Source organism: Balearica regulorum, chromosome 18 (assembly GCF_011004875.1).
Source record: "Balearica regulorum gibbericeps isolate bBalReg1 chromosome 18, bBalReg1.pri, whole genome shotgun sequence".
NCBI classification, from domain to species: Eukaryota; Metazoa; Chordata; class Aves; order Gruiformes; family Gruidae; genus Balearica; species Balearica regulorum.
Window position 1 is genome coordinate 11,499,344 of NC_046201.1, and position 18,651 is coordinate 11,517,994.

The window sequence follows — 18,651 nt, forward strand, 5'->3', positions numbered from 1 at the left end:
AGGAATGAGCTATACAGACAAAATTGCTGTGACATCGATACGGTATCATCACGTCAGGGCCCTGCTATTTAATGCTTTGTGGATGACCCCAGAACAACGCCAATGGCACCTAGTTACAGCAAAACTCCATCAAAATGTTCTTACACCACTCTGCCTGGTTTTCTCTCTGCTTGGGGCGCATCGTGTCCGGCACAGCACCCATGCTGCCCGTGGCACCCCCAGGTTTTCACCTCTGGGCACCCGAGGGCCAGGTGCACAGAAAGGTCAATTTAATTCAGAAGTGAATTGTTAAGGCGGTAAAACAACCTCCTCATAGTCACCTTGATAAGTGACTTCACGTATGACATCTTCCCGTACATTAATTCCCTTCCGATGCATGTCCAACGCCCAGCTCCCAGCTTTGCACCCGCAGTGCTGAGCTAAAGCCGATCGCAGGACTTGGTCCAGCTCTGCCTCTGCAGGTATTTTCACATCACCTCTGTTGGCCGGAGCATCTTGCAAGTGCCTGAGCACCCAACACCTGCAGGGAGGTGCTCATTTATGGGCTCCAAATAGGAAGACAACACTCCAACCCTCCTCAGTTGGGCATGACTAAAAAGGCATCAGCCTTTCCGTGATGTTTTTCCATCAGGCTCCCTCTATTTGATGTTTTTTTCCAGGGGGGTTGTGCCAAAGGGCCTCTGGCTGTAGCCATGCTGGGTTTCCACCCGATTTCTTGTGAGAAAGTGCCATCCCGTGGCTAAGTGTGAAATCCTTGCATATTCATGTCTCAAAACTAACGTCAGGCAAAGCCACCTCAGACAACTGTAATCCCTCGCTCATCCCCAACCTGTGCGGCCTTTCAGTAGCCAATCTGAACTATGACAGTCCAGCTCCCACATCTTCATTAACTTCTGGCTTCCTCAAAGATTTACATGGATACTTAGTTTTTATTACTTGTTCATTATTATTCTTTGGGGGAACAGCTATTGGGTTTTTTCACTGTTAGCAAGGTCTGGCTTAACCCCAGGGTTTGGAACTTGAAGATGACATTAAAATAAACAAACCAAAACTAATCACCACCTTGCTGCATGGAGCGTTTCACGGACTTTCATCTCAAACCAGAACCGCTGCCAAAAGGACCGTGGGAGGAGTGTCCTGCCCCAAATGCAAGAGAATCAAGGAGAGATTTCTGGTATGCTGGCCCAGATACTCAAAGTTGGACAACTAGACAGATGGATTTTGTCTTTAAGCCAATTTAGGTTTTGAGCATTAATGGAAATCAAGCACATTTAGGTGTTTTATCCACTAAACCAGAGAAAGAGAAACCACTACTTTTTTTTTTTTTTTAATACAAATTAGATTTTAAGCTGCTTTCTAGCTGGGTGGCCCTGGCACGTCCATGGTGTCCTCCCCAGGGGCAGGACTTTGCACTTTCACCAGGTCTCTCAACCTGTTTTTCCAGCCTGCCCAGATCCCTGGGGATGGCAGCACAGCCCTCTGGTGATCGGCCACTCCTCCCAGCTTGGTATCATCTGCCAGCATCCACATCATTAATTAATGAAGATGTTAAACAAGATCAGACCCAGTACTGACCCATAGGCTATGCCACTAGTTACTGGCCTCCAGCTAGACGTCATGCAACTAATCGCCACTCAGCCAGTTTTCAGTCCACGCTTTTTCAGCTTATAAACTCTAATCGAGCCACATAAACTCTAATAATTTTTTATTATTATTATTCACACACAGTTGAGCTATATTAGCATCAAACAATGCTGTGTCTGTAGTAACAGCAGGTCTAGCAAGATAAATCCAGAAGACAACAGTCCATGCACTGCCTTGAGAAATAACCGAATATATCAATATTTCAAAAAAAAACCCCAAAAACCCCAAACCACTTACAGTGGAGATATCTTTTATACTTCCGTAGAAACCACAGAGATCTTGACATGGCACGCTCAGCTGGACACCAGAATCCTCAGATACCGGTTGTTTGTTGGACTAAGGGATTACCTCAGATAAATGCATTAAACCCAACTTCAGGAGCAGCTATTTTCCCCTCCCCAGTAAAAGAGTTTATAGATAGGCCTTTAATTTTCCTTAACCAGGCCTTCTTGCATGCTTTTTGCTGATCTTCTGTGAGCTTTATCTGTTGTGCCCGATACTGAGCTACAGCAGCTGCCTCATCCGCCTCCTTCTGTTTTCCTGTCAGAAGCCTGAACCCAGTGTCACTCCGGGAAGGGTCTGCAGCAGACAGAGAAAAAGGGTTTTTTCTCCTGGAAACCGCTTCATTTTTCATTTGTGTAATCATCGCATGCGTCGATTTGATCAGTTCAGAAGAAGCTGTAAAGGGATCGATAAGCTGAACCCCATCTTCAGGGAGAGGAATGACTTTACCATGACCACTGTGAGCTTTCTTCTCTTGCAGCAAACCACAGGTCGTCTTGGGACGTACAACGGAGGGAGCAGGGATGGAGGAAATCACAGTGGGACCGTGCAAAGAGTTTTTCAGCTTGAGCTGCAGCGTTTTGGTTTCAAAGGGTGTAGAAATTCTTTTCATAGTCAGAGAATCACTGTGCAATCTCACACGTTGGAGCTGGACTGTCTGATCCTTTTTGTGTTGCAGGGGGGTTTTGTATATTTGCACCTTTTTAGGGTGGTGTTGCTGATGTTCCCACGCTTCCCTGACTTTTGCAGCGTGCTTAACACTGGAGCTGACCGGGGCTGACTTGCAGGTGTTCTGCAGCATGCTGACAGTTAGGAGGAACTTGTCAGGGGACATTGGACAACTTGGACCTCTTCTCTTTTCATGCAGCAAAGCGGCTTCTGCTCTGTCAGGATGTGCAGGTGCATGGAGAGAAGGGCCACGTTCAGATTTGCCATCTGTTTCCAAAAATAAAATACAGTTGAAGTTGAGGATAGTTTTTTGTCATCACTGTCGAGCAAGACCAAGGATGGGTGCTGGATTGACAGGCACAGGGACAGTCCAAGTGCCTCTACAGAACAGGCAGCGTAGGAAGCTACAAGCCAACAGTGCCCAGTTCGGTTTGCGCATCCTGAGCCTCAGCAATGACCGTGCCAACACCAGAGGTAACTCTGGCTTGGTTGACTGAGAAGTGTTCATTGCCACAGCCTGTACGGGTCAAACTGACATCAGATTCTGTAACATACATTGTATTTGTGTGTGGATGGTTTGGCACCCACCTTGTTTGAAACCATGGTTTCTGAAAGGAATGGAGGTTCCCCACCACCTCTTCCCACGTACCCTTTCTTGTCCTACACTTTGTGCTTTGGGAAAGGGGCTCAAGACAAGTCAGTTCCTGGTAGAAATCTTGGAAGTAGCCAAGATCTGAGAACCAGTTTGAACTGTTGCTACTCAGAGCTGCATTTGAATTGGAAATCACAAGACTCATAGCCTAGCTCTGCTGCCTCAAGGGATGTAGGGCATGACCTCTGCGTGTGACAGACACCAAGATGGATTGCGTGATTATGCCCTTGACTAAGGACTAGATGGGGATTATGACACAGACTGCGTAAGACATAGCAATTTGTTTGTCACTTTGCAGTCTCACGCTGTTTGTGTATCATTGCTTAGCAATACAATTCTGTTTTCCAAACCGGTTGACTGAAACTTCCGCCCTCTGGAGACGTATTTCAGAGAACGTTAGGTTACAGTGCAGAAAGGCAGAATACGGCAAAACGAACTAATGAAACTTACTGCTTGTTCCTCCCTCGCAGAATTTAGAGCTGTTTAATCTGCACACAGGTTTGACCCTGCATCTTAGTTACAAACACCAGGAGTTTGGGGTTAGAGACTTTCCATTGGTACAGCTCTTCTGAAGTAAGATTTCAGAGCAAGTCTTAAACTTTTAAGATCTGAACAGATTCTGAATATAAAACCTGAGAAAAATTAACTGGAGACAAATGCCATATAGCCACAGACCATGTTTCTGATCTCGGCACTATCTCATTTTCAAGTTTCAGGTTGCCACGTCGTTGCTGGCTGAGACAATTTACTTATTTTAAACAATTTTCTGAGTTACTGCTTTTGATTAACTACCAACTACTTGAATAAATTCTGTGCACCATTCTCCTACACCTGTTGAAGAACTCAAAAAATAGAATAAAGATACAGTAAAAAACCTAGATACCAGAGAACTAGGCTTTTCAGCTAGAGCTGATCACTCGTCCTATTTATTTGATTGATCTAAAGCAGCTTCCGTAGCAGGCTCTGCAGGCGATCTGTTTTACCCCTGCAAATCTTTCCTCCAGAATGGGCCTGTCATCTAGAGATCCTTACCTTTTGTTTAATCTGTTCATTTATCTTAGGTGCACTCATTTGAAGAGTTACCGTCCTACCTAGCTGCCAAGAGTCCTTACCGGTATCTGCCAGGATTCTTGCGGAACGTGCTCTCGCTGACTTTCCTGAGGCAGAGGCATGGCGGTGTTCCATGCCAGGAATGAAAAACTTTTTCTGCCGCTCTGCCTGAATACGAAAAGCCTTCTCCATCTGGAGAAAAGACCACTGTTGCTGGCAGGCTGCTGATTTCATCAGAGCTAGAAAACAGAAGAAAAAGTGATCTCAACTTCACTGGCGTTAAACTTCTTTATGTTAAATAAAATCTTCATAACTGATGGAATTTCAAGTCTTTGATTACTGTTTTGCCTCTTACTACAGCTTCTAAAGGTCTAGGTATTAGAAATAATCCAAAGATGCAAGATTAGCAGAGAACCTCACAGAATTCAAGGATGGCAGAAAATGTTGATTATTTTTTTTTAAATATTAAGTATGTATACACAACCCATACTTTTTTTTGCCACTAAAATGAAAATATAGTGCACTCCCTGTTTGTTTCTTGTTTGTATAAACTCTACATCTTTTACCAAGTAGAGTTGCATCAGGGAGGTTAGCGTCTGATGGCCTTAACAGCATGAAAACTTTCTTAGCCCATCAGTTCATCTGCAATATATGGCTTGATTGTAGAGCTGAGAGATTTGTGATACATACTGTATTAAATAACTGATGATTTAAAAAAAAAACACCAAACCTCATATCACAATGTTACAATTTAAAAGGTGCCTGCTTATTGTGCAGTTGCATTTCCCGGTGATGGCAGATCCTGACTGCAGGTGTCCTATGACTTTCTAGAGTATTTTCTAATAAATAATTCAAGCACTGAATCAGCAGCTTGTTTCTGTGCATGCCAGCTGTAAGAATATGAATAATACTACTGATTTCGCTATTACTCAGTTGGAAAATGACAGTGCCTGTCCTGACAAAAGTGTTGAATTTATACCAAGCATTTCTAAAAAGGTAGAAAGGTTTTACAAAAGCATGGAAATTACAGAACCATTGAAATGCAACAGCACATCTACCAGACTGTGCTTTAAAAAAGCAGAGAGTCTGTATACTGATCAGGATGAAGGCAGTGGGTACTTAAAACTCTTTCTAACTCATTTTAGAAAGTGATGATGGAGTATTTTAAAGGCTGTACGTAGTACTTGGAGACATTCCACAGCCTTTCGGTGACCGGCAGCGGATCCAGTAAGACAGCATGAGCTGGTCAGCATCTTGCGTCTCCAGAGCAAGCGGGTGCCTCTGACTGATGTTGTGGCGTTTCGTTTGCCGAAGCGCGGTTCTGCTTGAAGTCCCCTTGTGCTGGTTTTTCTTCCTCACCATCTCTCGGTCAGCATCTAAGGTATAGTCCCACCTGACATCCTCAAACTGGAACGTCAACAGACTTGTTGAATTGATCACCATCCTGGAGAAGGGAAGTAAAAGCCGTTGAAGTACAGCTATCACTGACACAGCAGTTATTGCCCAAGGGGCCGTTTGCTTCTGTGCAATATAAAACCCAAGGGCGCTTAAATAGATCCAAGATAACCATCGCTTGTTGGAGGAAGCATAGCAATTAGTCCCATCAATCAGACGCTGTACATTTTAACTCATGCTCACGTACGAGGTCTACGGGGCTCTCTTCATTCAGCTCTATGGCAAAATTAGTTTTAAAATAATTAGCATGAAGATTGCCAACGGTGGACTGAGCTAGATCAGTGCCATGCCAAAAGAGACTGAAGATACCATATTATTAGGGACATTTAAACTGAAATTGGAGGGTGTACTGGGTCTCGTTGGGATGGAGTTAATTTTCTTCACAGCAGGCCATATATTGTGTTTTAGAGTTGTGACCAAAGCAGCATTGATAACACCGGTGTGTTAGCCATGGCTTGCACAGGAGCTGGGAAATACCTTGTGTTTAGAGGTGCAGAAGAGAAGGAGCCTGGAAGGATTTTCCATGATTGGCTTTTTATAAAGAGACAGTAGGTCAGGGAACAGGTAAAGGCTTTGTCGGGCCTTGGCTTGATTCTCCAACCTCTTAAGAGATTTTGGTTCTGAATTCAGCTTTACAGTTGGGTCTGTATCTTAAGTTGTATAGAAACAGGAAAGTTTAGATTGCTGAATGAACTACGCAAATCTCTTTTCAGGCCTTGTTAACAAAAACAAGTTATTGGAGTAGTCAATAAGCAGTAGAGCCCTTTAAAACTTATCTGTGAGAAGGACAGTAAAAGGAAAAATACAGAATTCTTTAAATTACAAGGTGAGCTACCTAATTTGGTTCAGAGGCTGATTACAGCTATCGTCACCAACCTGTTTTCTGCAACATGGAAAGAAGATATGGGGTCCCCTCTGCTGTTGGCCATCAACACTTTCAGGCAGCTTCCAGTCAGGAAGTTAAAGATACGAATCTTTCCATCAGCACAGCCACTGATGACTCGGAGATAGAGGAACTCCAGAGACAGGACTTCCCTGAAAACATGACATGTCAGTGTTGGTACATTCATTGTGCTTTCACAGGAAGATGTGATCAACTATCTCTGTCTTGGAGGAGATGCAGAGGTCTGCCTCCATCAACAGGCCAAAGAAAGTAGCTCATTGAGATACTTAAAAGGCCTAGTAGAGAAGTCCATCATCACTCCATGTCCAAACCAACCAACACAGTGCATCCTCAGAGCAACTGGTGTGGTTATGGCCATCTGCTGTGTTTAAAATTTCATTTTTATGTCTAGGATAGTAAATGGAAACAATAGGATGCTACAGTTTTCACAGTTCTAATAAGCAATTAAAGTATTAGAAAATTAACATACACTTGGTCAGGTTCAGCATGTAACTCTGACACAGACAGGATCTTTTCTTGACCAGGCAGCCCAATACCCTTTTGCATACAGGTTGGGATCCTTAAAATATCAGACTATGCACTCCCAGTCTGAAGTCACCCCTGTTTGTGAACAAGTGGCTGCATATTTGCATTTTAGGTTGTTATAGGTCTTAACTGGCAAACACTGGTGGTGACCACGTAGTGCCTGACACCGTTTTACAGACAAAGATTGTTGAGAGTGGGAATATTTCAAGTCCTAAGACTGGTAATTAAAGCATTATCTGTTCCTATAAGGGAGACATTTTCTTTACAGATCTAGTGGACTCTCAAACACAAATCGAAACATCCGATTCCTACTTAGGGTGACGGAAAGCTATTAGGCATCTCTTAAGGTTTCCCAACATGCTCCATCCCAGGACATATCCATCGGTGCTTCCTGTGACGAGGTGCCACTGATCAAAGGACAAGCACTTAACTGGGCCTTGGTGCCCCTCCAATGTCTGCAAAGTAAAGAAATAGGTGCAACACAGTCAGCAGTCTGGATGCAAATATGTCAAGATACCTTATGGCATTCACAATAGCAGCCTCATATACTATATTGTAGTTTTATATTAACACCCAATAATACACCAATACCCCCTAGGGATAACTGTGTTAGTTTTATAGTCACTTATAGGAAATATTCAGGGCTAGTTGCTGATGGTGAGCTACTGGCATGGAATTAGCATCCATTTCCCATCTTGATTACATGTGCTAAATAATAGACATTTCTGCACCGAGACGTGGCTGTTCACCCAGGAGAGAAGAGCACGGACTGCCCCGGCTGTAGTGGAAGGGACAACCCCAAACTCAGCTCAGCTGGAGCTGGGATGTCTTGTATCCAAGGTGCATCTCAATTAGCAACTCTCTTCCCCACAGGCAGGAAGAGCTTCCCTCCTCTCAGATGTGGACTAATGCGAGTTCTGGACACCTACTGAGGTAATTAGCAGAGTCTGGCCTCAATCTTTAAATTGCGGAGCAGCTGTTCAACTGCTTTGGATAAACAAACTGTTACGAGTTCTGAGAGCAAGTTTCATATTTTGGGCTAACGGATGGTACCTCCACCCCCGGGAGCCGTTAGTCAAGCCCTCCCGCCCTATCCCCAGGCGTCTACAGGAGCAGAGATGAATGTATCTGCAGAGAACAAGTAATGATGGGGAATCAAACTCTGGGTTAAAACTGATGGTTGTTTGAAAAATCGGTTTTATATTATTTGCTTATGAGCATTCCTGCAGTTTTTTATCAGTTTAGACTGCTTTTGGTTTGGGTTTTGGGGGATTTTTTATTTTTTATTTTTTTTTAAAAGCTTTGTTGCTTTTGCCAAAGACATGATAAACCAGCACAGAAGATTCTTGACCATTTAGCACAAAATCATCTGCCTAAGAAACTTACTTTGATCAGCGTGCCCGTATCAGCACACCAGACTTTCACCAGCCCCCGGTCGCACCCACTGACCACACGGGTGCCATCCATTTTAACTACCCAAACAGCACCAGAGTGCTTCAGGGTCTTGAGACATTTCCCACTCTCCAGGTTCCACACTGTTAGGGGCAAAGGGGAGAAATATTAAAAATATAAAATGTCCCAATGATAAGTTTTGCCAAGTACAATGTGAATTATAAGATACTATTGGAATTACAGTTGCACCTCATACCTGCAGCTCTGCGCATAAGCCAAGTGTTGACTTAAAAAGTATCGTTGCATGGTAAAAATTTTAAATGCAAAGTCCAGCAAATAGCACATCCTTTTTGTCCTTATTCTATAAGCTAATAATAAGGAAACCTCTGGCAAAGCTGAACGTTGATACCACTTTCCCATGAGTTAGTCCGTCCCTACTGCCAAATCCATTAAAACTGCATAAAAGGTGAAATAATGGGAGTTTATTCAATGACACAGAGACCTTGTGTGCACATGTGTCCATAGCTTAGGCTGTTCTGGAAGCAAAAATATGAGATGCTAAAATTCACCCTTCAATTTATGGACTTACTTTGGTACTCGCACACTGTGTGTCACACTCATCACAACTCCCAAGTGCTCTGCCCATCCTCACTACTATTTGCCTCTGGGAACCCCTCGTCCTGGCTCTCACCTTTCACCGCCCCATCTCTGGCTCCCGACACAAACTTCTCTTCATGTAAATCCAAGCAGGTGATTGTCCCGCAGTGACCATTAAAGATTTTCATGCACGCACCACTGTATATATTCCAGCATCTACAAAGGACCGACAGAAAAGTCAATACAGTGATTAACTTAATTGACGGCTTATTCATTTTACTCATTATTTCCTCCTTAGCAGGCCCAGCTTTTCTCCCATACACAGGGAGTACGTACATACAGTCATTCCACTAAGGTGTCCGAGGATTTGGAGTGACCGTCAGGCTTAGTATTAAATTTTTACCAATATACTTTGTTCTTCTACCTCCAAACTGCCCGGAAACGTGCGGCTAGATTTCACCTTTGGCATGGTTACCTTCAATTAACCTTAAAATGTAGAACTTTATCTGCAAAGTTGTTTGTTTATTGGCTGAGTCAAGATGATTTCTGTTGACTTTATCTAGAGAACGCAAGCACTGGGTTAAACAAACAGACCTTTTGGAGTGGGGAAGAGCAGGGGGAACAGAGCCAGAATTGGTGTAAACTCTTTCCCTTTTTGTTAAGTGCTGCGTTTAACAAAGTTGTGAAATTGCCATGCCAGAGCCGGACAACCTGCTGTTTAGCTTCTCACCCCTCATCATGATACTCTTGATTTAGTGATAAATAAGATTTAGAGCTGATCATCTCCACCCACCTCTTGTTTCAGGGTGCAGTACCTGGAAAGGAGCAGCTGTACAGCAGGTACCAGGGTGTTAAGCCCGCTTAATTAAGATACCATGGACAAACCCGGCCTCAGTGAACTCGATACTGACCTTAGCAAGGCCAGAATATCACTGCAGGAGCCCAGGGGAAACATAGCTGGTGTTTTAAGATACTGTAGAAAAATCTGTGTGTCACAAATCTGTGTGTATCTTCCTGTTTTATCATTCAGGACTGGGTGACACTGGGAAACAGGAGCTGTCCTATGCGAGCAGGGGATGTCTTTCCTTACCTACTGTCCTTTCTTCATTACTCTAATGAAAGCAATGGGAAGGACGATTCCTAAAGATGGGGTGGAAGTATTAAGGTTCAATTTTCCCTATATTTTCCAAGGGGCTGGTATCCTGGGGCACAGTCCCTGTACTGCTCACCTGATGCCAAGATCAAAGCCTGCACTGAGAACGAACCCTTTCTTCTCATTGAGGAACAGTGCTTTGATGCTCCCAGTGTGGCCAGAAAGCAGAGGCGGCACTTCTTTCATTCTCGACATACCAAGAAGCCTCACTTTTCGGTCCGCAGCGCCAACGGCTACCAAGTTTCCACCACTGTAATGGATTATTCTGCTTCGGTCCAATCTGTATAAGAAACGGTGACTGAGATGAGCTTTAGCCAGCTAACAAGGTACAACAGGTCTGAGGCTGGAACAGGCATTTCTCTGATGTGCAATGGTCCTCGTTGAGTAAGCTGATGGGCAATGCACTTACGCAGGTGAATCCTTTGTGGGACAAGGATCCCCAGTTCTGCATAGCCATGTTTGCATCTGGGGGGTAAGCTTAAAGAGGGGAGAGGGCTCCTGCCGGCCCCATATCCCTCAGGATACACTGGATCGCTGACCCTTATGTCTTTAAAAATACCTTACCTTGGTATCTTCATAAATAACTGGATTTGACGCTGAGGATTTCTTAGCACTGATGCCAAGACACCTTTCTCCAGCCATACATTCCCACAGAAGGATTGCAAGGAATGGGATAGGGTTTTGGAAGCCATTGTTTGGCCCTACAGCCGGGCAGTCTACTCACTGGTCTATGAGGACACGAATATTATAGGAGCCACAGAAGACATTTCTCTCTTCCAACTGAATTGTTTCAGTTTGCAGATCATGATAGGCTGCCTGCAGATTGTCTTCCTCCTCCTGATGGAAAAAGAAATAGAGATATATAAGTCAGGTAGGGGGGAATGCAGCATTATTCCATAGCATTAAAGGTATCAGCTTGGTCCCTACTATAGTGATGTGACCAACAGAACCAGAAAGTGTTGGTAAGGAACACGCAGAGTGCAGGAACTTCATGGTTAGTGCAAGAAGAAGGGTTGTTCCCATGCCACGTTCCATGGAAAAATGGAAGACCTTGCCAGTTGCACCCTTTATGCTTTGGTGAAAAGGCCATGCCCTCATGATGCTGCCCAGCCTTGCCAGCACCTCTGGCCTCAAGGCTATTTGTGCGACTGGGGGGGACACATTAGGTCAAGGCCAAGTTCAGGGATGCAGGCTCCCTCCCATGCAACAACGGGCTGAGCAAGCATTGGTCCTTACGTATTGCTCTTGATGGCGCAAGCCAGAAGCAGGAATGGGAGAAGAACAAAGCAACCCCAAATTCAGTCCTGTCTTCCAAGACCACCATGCCCTCCTTCCTCCCCAAACGCTGAAATGCAGGATCCACAGAAGGCAAACAACTTCCAACATACCGTTGTTTTACTTCCCCAGCTTTGGCCTTCCACTTCAACGACATCACCCTCTTCATTTAACTGTGGAATTGTAACATCCACTCTTTTAGCATAGTTTGGAACTGCTCCTCTAGGGCACAACCCCTGGAATAAACCAGCAGAGGCAACACAGTCACCGCAGAGCCCACGTGCACGAAGGGTGCTGCTCGTGTCTTGGTGCTTCGGCATCTCCATGGGATGCTGAAGTTACATGCAAAGCTGAGCTGCACACGTGGCCTTGCTGTTCTTGTTTAAGAGACCTGGCTTGCATTTACCGCTTTCCTGGTATAAGATTTAACTTCTTGTGAAAAAAATAATTGCTTTTTATTTTTTTCCCGGACTCTAGTCTTAAGCTTTTAATAAGCCGCAAAATTTCCATTTCAACAGAAAAGAATTCAAAGTGCATCTCATCTTTGGTGAGCACTCTGTTGATTCAGAACCCAAACACACCAAGATGACAGGCTCTCAAAACATCTTTATCAATATCTAAGATTCATTTTTAATGTGTGAAACCTTCCATTAAGCCTTCTGTGAATGCTAGCACAGAGCTGAGATTTCCATGCTCTCTTCACAAATCGAAGCACGAAAAGACCCCTAACTTTGTCTCTTTGGGGATTTACCTTTACACTTAGCTTGGTTTACAGCAGGTCTGTACTAACCAGGACAAGCTCTTCCTGGTTTAAAGTTCTGCTTTACTGTGCCCAACCACCAGCTCTGACTTCTCACAATGAAACTAGCATTTCCATCTTCCGATGTGGAGCAAGTAAAGCTCATTTTGGATTTGCCTCAGGGAGCCACTGTAGCTCTGCCCAGTTTCCCCTAGCTCCTGGAAGTCCAGCATTTGCATTTGTGACCAAGCTGTTTGAGATCACAAGAATGCCTTGATCCACTTTTAGAGTCGCAGGTTCTCTAAAGGTCAGTAAAGGCTATTCTGTTGTGCTTACTTGTGACAGTATGAACATCTAACCTGGCTTAGCTCTGCAGATGGAAGAAGGATGAACAGGGTGAAGTTGGGAGGTGGCCTCTAGTACAAGCATCTCCATCTAATGGCTTGGGCAGTAGCAGAAAAACATCATTTTTTTTGAAGTGCAGAAACCCAGGCATCATACCTGCAAATACAGGATCTTCTCCTGTACTATGCTTTGACACACACGTTCCCTCTTGACTTCTTTGGCCAGAAAAGCCCAGCATTTACTCACAGCAGCACATACATTGAGGGATTTCTGGTCCAAAAACCCTGAGGAATTAAAAGGACAGAGTTGCTAACCCCTATCCACATAGGGATCATCCATGACCCTTAGGGGAAACCATCCTTGGAAAATCAGAGCAGCTTTACCCAGGATGTACATGGCCAGGTGAGGTGGCAGGCAGCGAATGAAGTCCTTGGATTGGTTGGCATTAGAGGGTGACTGGAGAGACATAGGAACCACGGTGTCATCCTGATCAGCTACGGACATAACAGAGGAGACATCCTCTGCATCAGGACCCTCCTGCAATAGGCGCTTGGTGTTTTGGGGCCAGAAGCACACTGCTGGTGGTTGATCGCCTAGAAGACAGAAGAATTAAGTCTTGTAAGCACTTGTTAATAGCCACCAAAGCTCAAGACTGTTAGTAATGTGCTGCAAGAGTTGGTTGACTTTAATCTGACTCTTCTGCTAATCCCTTGGGTATTGTCCCATTTAAAGGAAAACGGTGCAAACACTCAGTGTCTTGCAGGACAGTTCACGTCGGCGGGGTTTGAAGGCAGGTGTGTGGAGTGACAACCCTTCCCCCTCACCACTGGCCCGAAGGGTAGCGAGGGCTCTTTGTGGCTGGAAAAAAAAATAATCAAGTGATCCGAAGGGCCACGGGAGACCCTGGGAAAGCTTGGTGGAGACGCAATGTGACAGCAAACAAGGTACTTTGTTTCCTCCACCTCTATCTACAGCAGTCACCACCATGGGAAGGTGTCTGTCCCGGACTAAGGGGGAACATCAAAACAACCTCATGCCAAGAACATAGCCCTTCTTTCCTGAAAAGGACAGAAAACCTTCTCTTCCTTCAGCCTTAGATTTTCTTCAGTAGAGAAGTGACTGGGGTTATGACATTGCAGAAGGAAAGGAAGGGGGATAAATTTCTGTTGTCCTCCAGATAATGGAAGCGTAAACACAGCTAATGTCCTTCTCGCATCAGCAGGTTCTGCTGGTGTCTGCATACACCTCCAGCATCTTTGCCAAACTTCACCCCTGCAATGTAAGGCTTTGCTTCATTTTAGGTGTGACACCAGCCACAGCGTTACATTTTGGAATTCAGGTTGAACTGGCAGAACACCTTAAACCCCCCAGAACAACATCTCAATCCACGCCATCCTCAACCAGCAAAAGGAGGCACACTGTCTTTCGTCTCGTCACTAAGAGCATCCTGTCAGCACCTTGGCAAGCTTGGGCAGTGACTCAGAGCAAAGACAAGCATCTGTGGAATGGCATCACCTCCTCCTGCATGGCACTTCTCCGAACTTTTCAGCTAATTATTGCCATGGTCTCCCATGCTTTTTTTTCCTCCTCAAAGTGACCCAAAGCCAAATTGTTCCTAGGCAGTACCAGCTGTTAGTGCCCTGGTATGAAACACCGTAGATTCCCCCCCCCCAGTATTAAGTACTCAATTTAATCAGACCCATCATGTTAAGTTGGCCAGTTCCTGCAGATGAGGTTTTACTCTCAAGGGCTCCAGAAGTGCAAGCAGACCACAGTAGAAATCAAATCTGGGCATTGGGCTGAGGACAAATGTCTTCCTTGAAACTGCTTTGGGATTTAGCAGATGATCCATCTACATCTTCTTCCACTGGAAGAATTAAGCAAAGAGTTAATCCTTGCAATCACAGTAGGCTTCTTAGAGCTGAACTAGGGGACTGCAGAAGTTAGAAGAGTATATGAAGCATCTAATAAGTAAATTACGCTATATTGTTTATTCCACCCCTTCTAGCTATGCAGAACTAGCCCCTTCAGCACTTTCTTTAGTATGGTTTTCATGACTTAAAACATTCAATTCACAACCACCCATCCTGAGATGCATTGCCCAAAGAAATCATGAGGAAGTTGGTTTTTTTCATTATATTGTTGTCAACAATGCTCCATTACCAGCTATATTCCTCTTCCCTCGATGATCCCCTCCTTTCCAGGGTTACTGCACACTGGGGCACACATACAGGCTGGCACTGGGGCAGAGCTGGGTCAGGATAAGGCTGCTGGGTCCGAGTCCCCTCTGGCTCCTGTTGCCAGAACACCCCATTCCCTCCACAACCTGAGCTCGGCCCCGACTTTGCCCACTCATTTCCTGCAGCTGGAAGGATCAGAGACCTAAAAGATAGCAGATGTGCAGTATTAACCAGTTTTTGGTGTCACTTGGCAGAGGCTAGAGTGTCTGTGCCTTTCAAAGCAGAAATCTAGCTTAACTCTGGCATCCCCACTGGAGTAAGCACGCCACGCTGGACTGCCTGCCATTGACGTACTTCACTGTTCACATTTTTTATAGCAGTTTTACCTCACAGAGGTTGGGAGAGAGACATTATCCGTTTATAAGCTGCTGATTTAAGCAGAGTCAGTGGAATATGGTGATACTGGATGGAAAAACTAATGCAGTTATGAGTGATGCCTTTGGAGAGTGAGGTGCTTAGGTTGTCAATGTACTGTAAAAACAGTATGAAATGATGTGGTTTAGTCGTAATGACGTTGAATAACGAAGGCTTCAGTAGAAAGGAGTCAAAAATCAGATGTGATGGTATGCATTGCTGGATGAGTTTTGGAACAACGGGTAATGCAAAAATAATAATCTCTCCCTGGCTTGCGTTTTATACTAAAATACTCCCAGGTTAATAGCATGAGGCAAATCAAGCTACAATTAATAGTTACGTTGGTTGGGCTGCTTCTTTGGGCACTTACCCTTTGTACTGCCCGCCCAGGGCATTTTGGCACATGCAATAAAATACCCGCTAGAGAACAGCCCTGGGAGGTGGCAGACTGCTGCAGGTGACAGAAGGGAAACCAGCTGGGTGATGTTACCCACATCTTAGCATCATCCCTGGACTACGGCACATGTACCCTTGGGGTACACAGCCTGGACATCTCTTCCAACTGCAGGCTGGCCCAGAGCACTCCGAGAAAGCTCGGGGACAGATCTTCATCTCCAGGACAAACAGCTAAGGGTGACTGCAGCACCCCGTGTTCCCAGGGGACACGAGTTACACCCACAAACGGATGATCATCCCAGTCCCACCACACTGCAAACAGCAGCTCCTTCCCCAGACAAGGAAGAACACTGGCGTGGGCTGCATGCTCTTTCTCTCTACCAAAACGGTGCTCAGTAGCTATCACCCTTCAGGGACGGGTCTGTTAAAACCCATCCGCACTGTGTGACGTCATAGGTGACGTCCTCCTGGCTAGTGCACGTACAGTTGCTTTCAGTTCGTGTTAAGTTCAGCCACTTTGCAAGCCTCAGCTGAGAGAAACAAAGAGGATTTTTGCAGCTGAGGGGGATCCGGCACAGCCCCAGCAAGGCGATATCTGCCTTTCCCACACCGATAACCTCAACAGCCACCAAAGGTGAAACCACCGCGGCATCAGCACCCCGAAAATCACACCCCGCTGGCCTGCCTGCCCCCGCTCTGAGGGGTTCGGTCCGCTGCTTTCTGCCTGATAAACGGTAAATGAAGCATCACCTGAGATCGTTCTGTGTCCCAGCATCCTCACGCCTGAGCACGGACAAGACCGTTTGTCCCCGGGTCCCACGCACAGCCGGTGATGCCGGGGCGGCCACCGGTACCGCCACCAGCCCGGGGGATGCTGCCGGGGATCCCGCAGCCCCGGTCCCGCTGACCTGCCCTCGGCTGGGCTGCTCCCCCCCCGCCCATCCCCGCCGCGTCGCGGCTGCTAGGAGACCCCCGGTACCGGAACGCCCCGAGCGCCCTGCCATATTGCTGCGAAGAGCCGCCAAAGGGCACCCGGTGGGTTTTGGGGTGGCGGCTCTGCCCAGGGAGCGGGGTGGGAGCCCACAGGCAGGGCAGGGGCACGGGCACTGCAGAGCCCCCGGAGCACCAGTCAGTTGGGAAGTGAAACAAAGGGGTGGAAAAGGGCCCGGGGAAACGGGAGCATCAGCGGCCTTCGGGCACCGCAGTGTTTGGGATTTTTACACAGATGCCCAGAGGCAATAAGCGTAAGCTGGACAGTGCTGGTCCAGGGGGTGTTTGGGAAGAGATTGTGCAAAGATGCTTCACAATCTGCTTGCTTTGGTGAAACGCGTTATTTTTACTTAGGCTCCCGAGTCTCAAGCTTCCCCAGGTTGAAAAAAAAAACAAAACAAAACCCCACAAAACCCCTCATTTAGTCATCTACTGAGTCAAAACTGCACATAGAATAGGAGTAAAGGCTGGTTCATCCATCATTTGGGAGAAGGTAGGTAGATTATCTAGGTCATAAAAAACCTTTTGATGAGACGACAGAGCATTGCGGAGCACAATAAACTCCTGCCTCCCCAGGACTCCCCCTCAGCCCCCGCAGACAGGGGCACACGTGCATTAGGGCAGCAGGGCCACGTACCCGGGTCTCGCTCTGTGCGCGGCAGGTTTGGGGCTCTTGCCATTCCAGTTCTCTTTCACTGACTGGGCAGGAGCAGAAGAGACAGCGCTGGATGGGAGCACGACGATCTCTGCCCTGCGGAGAGGTCAGCGCTGCTGGTACGGTGGTTTCAAGTTTGGTGCTTGTAAAACAGACGCGCTGTGCGAAGCTGGCAGCCCTTCGGGCTCAGGCACCCAAGGTGCCATCCCACGCACGTCCCCATGGTCACGTTTGGCGTGCAGGATTCTAACACAACTCTTTGGAAGAATGAGCAGAGAGAAGCAGGGCTCCAGCCTCAGCAATTCTTCTCCAGCACAGGCTTGTTTTCCTGCCACAAAGAGCTACTTAGAGCAAATTCATCCCTTTTCACCGGATCCAAACGCAGCTACAGGCTGCCTCTGGGTGCTTGCTTGTTTAATCAAATTAAAGCATGGAGAGATCACAACCCCTCCCAGAGATGCCTCTCACTCCCTATGCACAGAAACACTCCTCTTACAGTGGCATCTAGGAAACAATCTTTTACAAAACGGTCCATTTAGGATGGCAGCACCCAGCACGGAGAAACTGCCACCCCAGGGCGAGGAAGCCCCCAGCATCCCCCATCCCACCTACCACCAGGAGGGCTCCGGAGGGAGCAGCCCCTTGTCCCCAGGGCAGGCTCCCTGCCACCCCCTCTCTCCATGCTTGCAAGCCCCCCAACAAGGCAATACCCACCAAAACCAGCCCTGAGACCCTCATACAAACCAGCCCTGAGACCCCCATTCCCTCTCAGCCCTCACAGAAAGCCCAAGCCCCGCTGCTGAGACAGCACCCTCCGCAGCAAGCCGAGCCCCCCGCGCAGGGAGCACACCCCACGCCGCCAGCTGCTCTCTGATAACCCCCAGAGTTACTTTACCAGCTGCACATGAGCACACAGAGCTGAACTGGCACCTGAGGATGTTTGCTAGAGGTAAATATTGACATGAAGGACCTCAGAGCAGCACAGCCAGCTGCTGAGATAGCAAGCTGATTTTTTTTTTTTTTAATCTGTTCTGCTCTCCCACGTACTCCTCCTGAGCTCCAGCTCCTCTGTGCTGCAGCTCAGCCCTTTTATTGGAAACCTCTGAACCCAGCTGAAGTCATTTCGGTGCTGCTAGAGCTCGGGTGGCTCTGCCTGTCCCTGGTGCAGGCAGGGCTGCCTGCCTGGGGAGTCCTCCCCGTGGCCAGAGCCGTGGGGATTAGTGTTTCGAAGCAAGCAATAAATTCCAGAGATGTGTGAGACTCATTTGAAGATTAAATGAAGGCAAATCAGCTAAAACAAACTGAGTATTTTCCAGGCTCAGTCTGTCCCGGGA

At 46.6% G+C, this 18,651-nt stretch overlaps 1 protein-coding gene across 1 annotated transcript; it reads right to left on the bottom strand.

The window, feature by feature from the left end:
- Nucleotides 1-1,868: 1,868 nt before the first annotated feature.
- FBXW10B (F-box and WD repeat domain containing 10B) lies at nucleotides 1,869-17,714 on the bottom strand. The gene is made up of 14 exons (XM_075771074.1): nucleotides 17,300-17,714; nucleotides 14,382-14,549; nucleotides 13,066-13,275; nucleotides 12,839-12,966; nucleotides 11,712-11,834; nucleotides 11,048-11,160; nucleotides 10,400-10,603; nucleotides 9,265-9,386; nucleotides 8,568-8,716; nucleotides 7,494-7,636; nucleotides 6,629-6,787; nucleotides 5,482-5,741; nucleotides 4,360-4,536; nucleotides 1,869-2,862 (listed from the first exon to the last, which is right to left on the bottom strand). The coding sequence occupies exons 2-14, from the start codon at nucleotides 14,386-14,388 to the stop codon at nucleotides 1,994-1,996; spliced, it is 2,664 nt and encodes an 887-aa protein (XP_075627189.1). The 5' UTR covers nucleotides 14,389-14,549; nucleotides 17,300-17,714; the 3' UTR covers nucleotides 1,869-1,993.
- Between the last annotated feature and the right edge of the window lie 937 nt (nucleotides 17,715-18,651).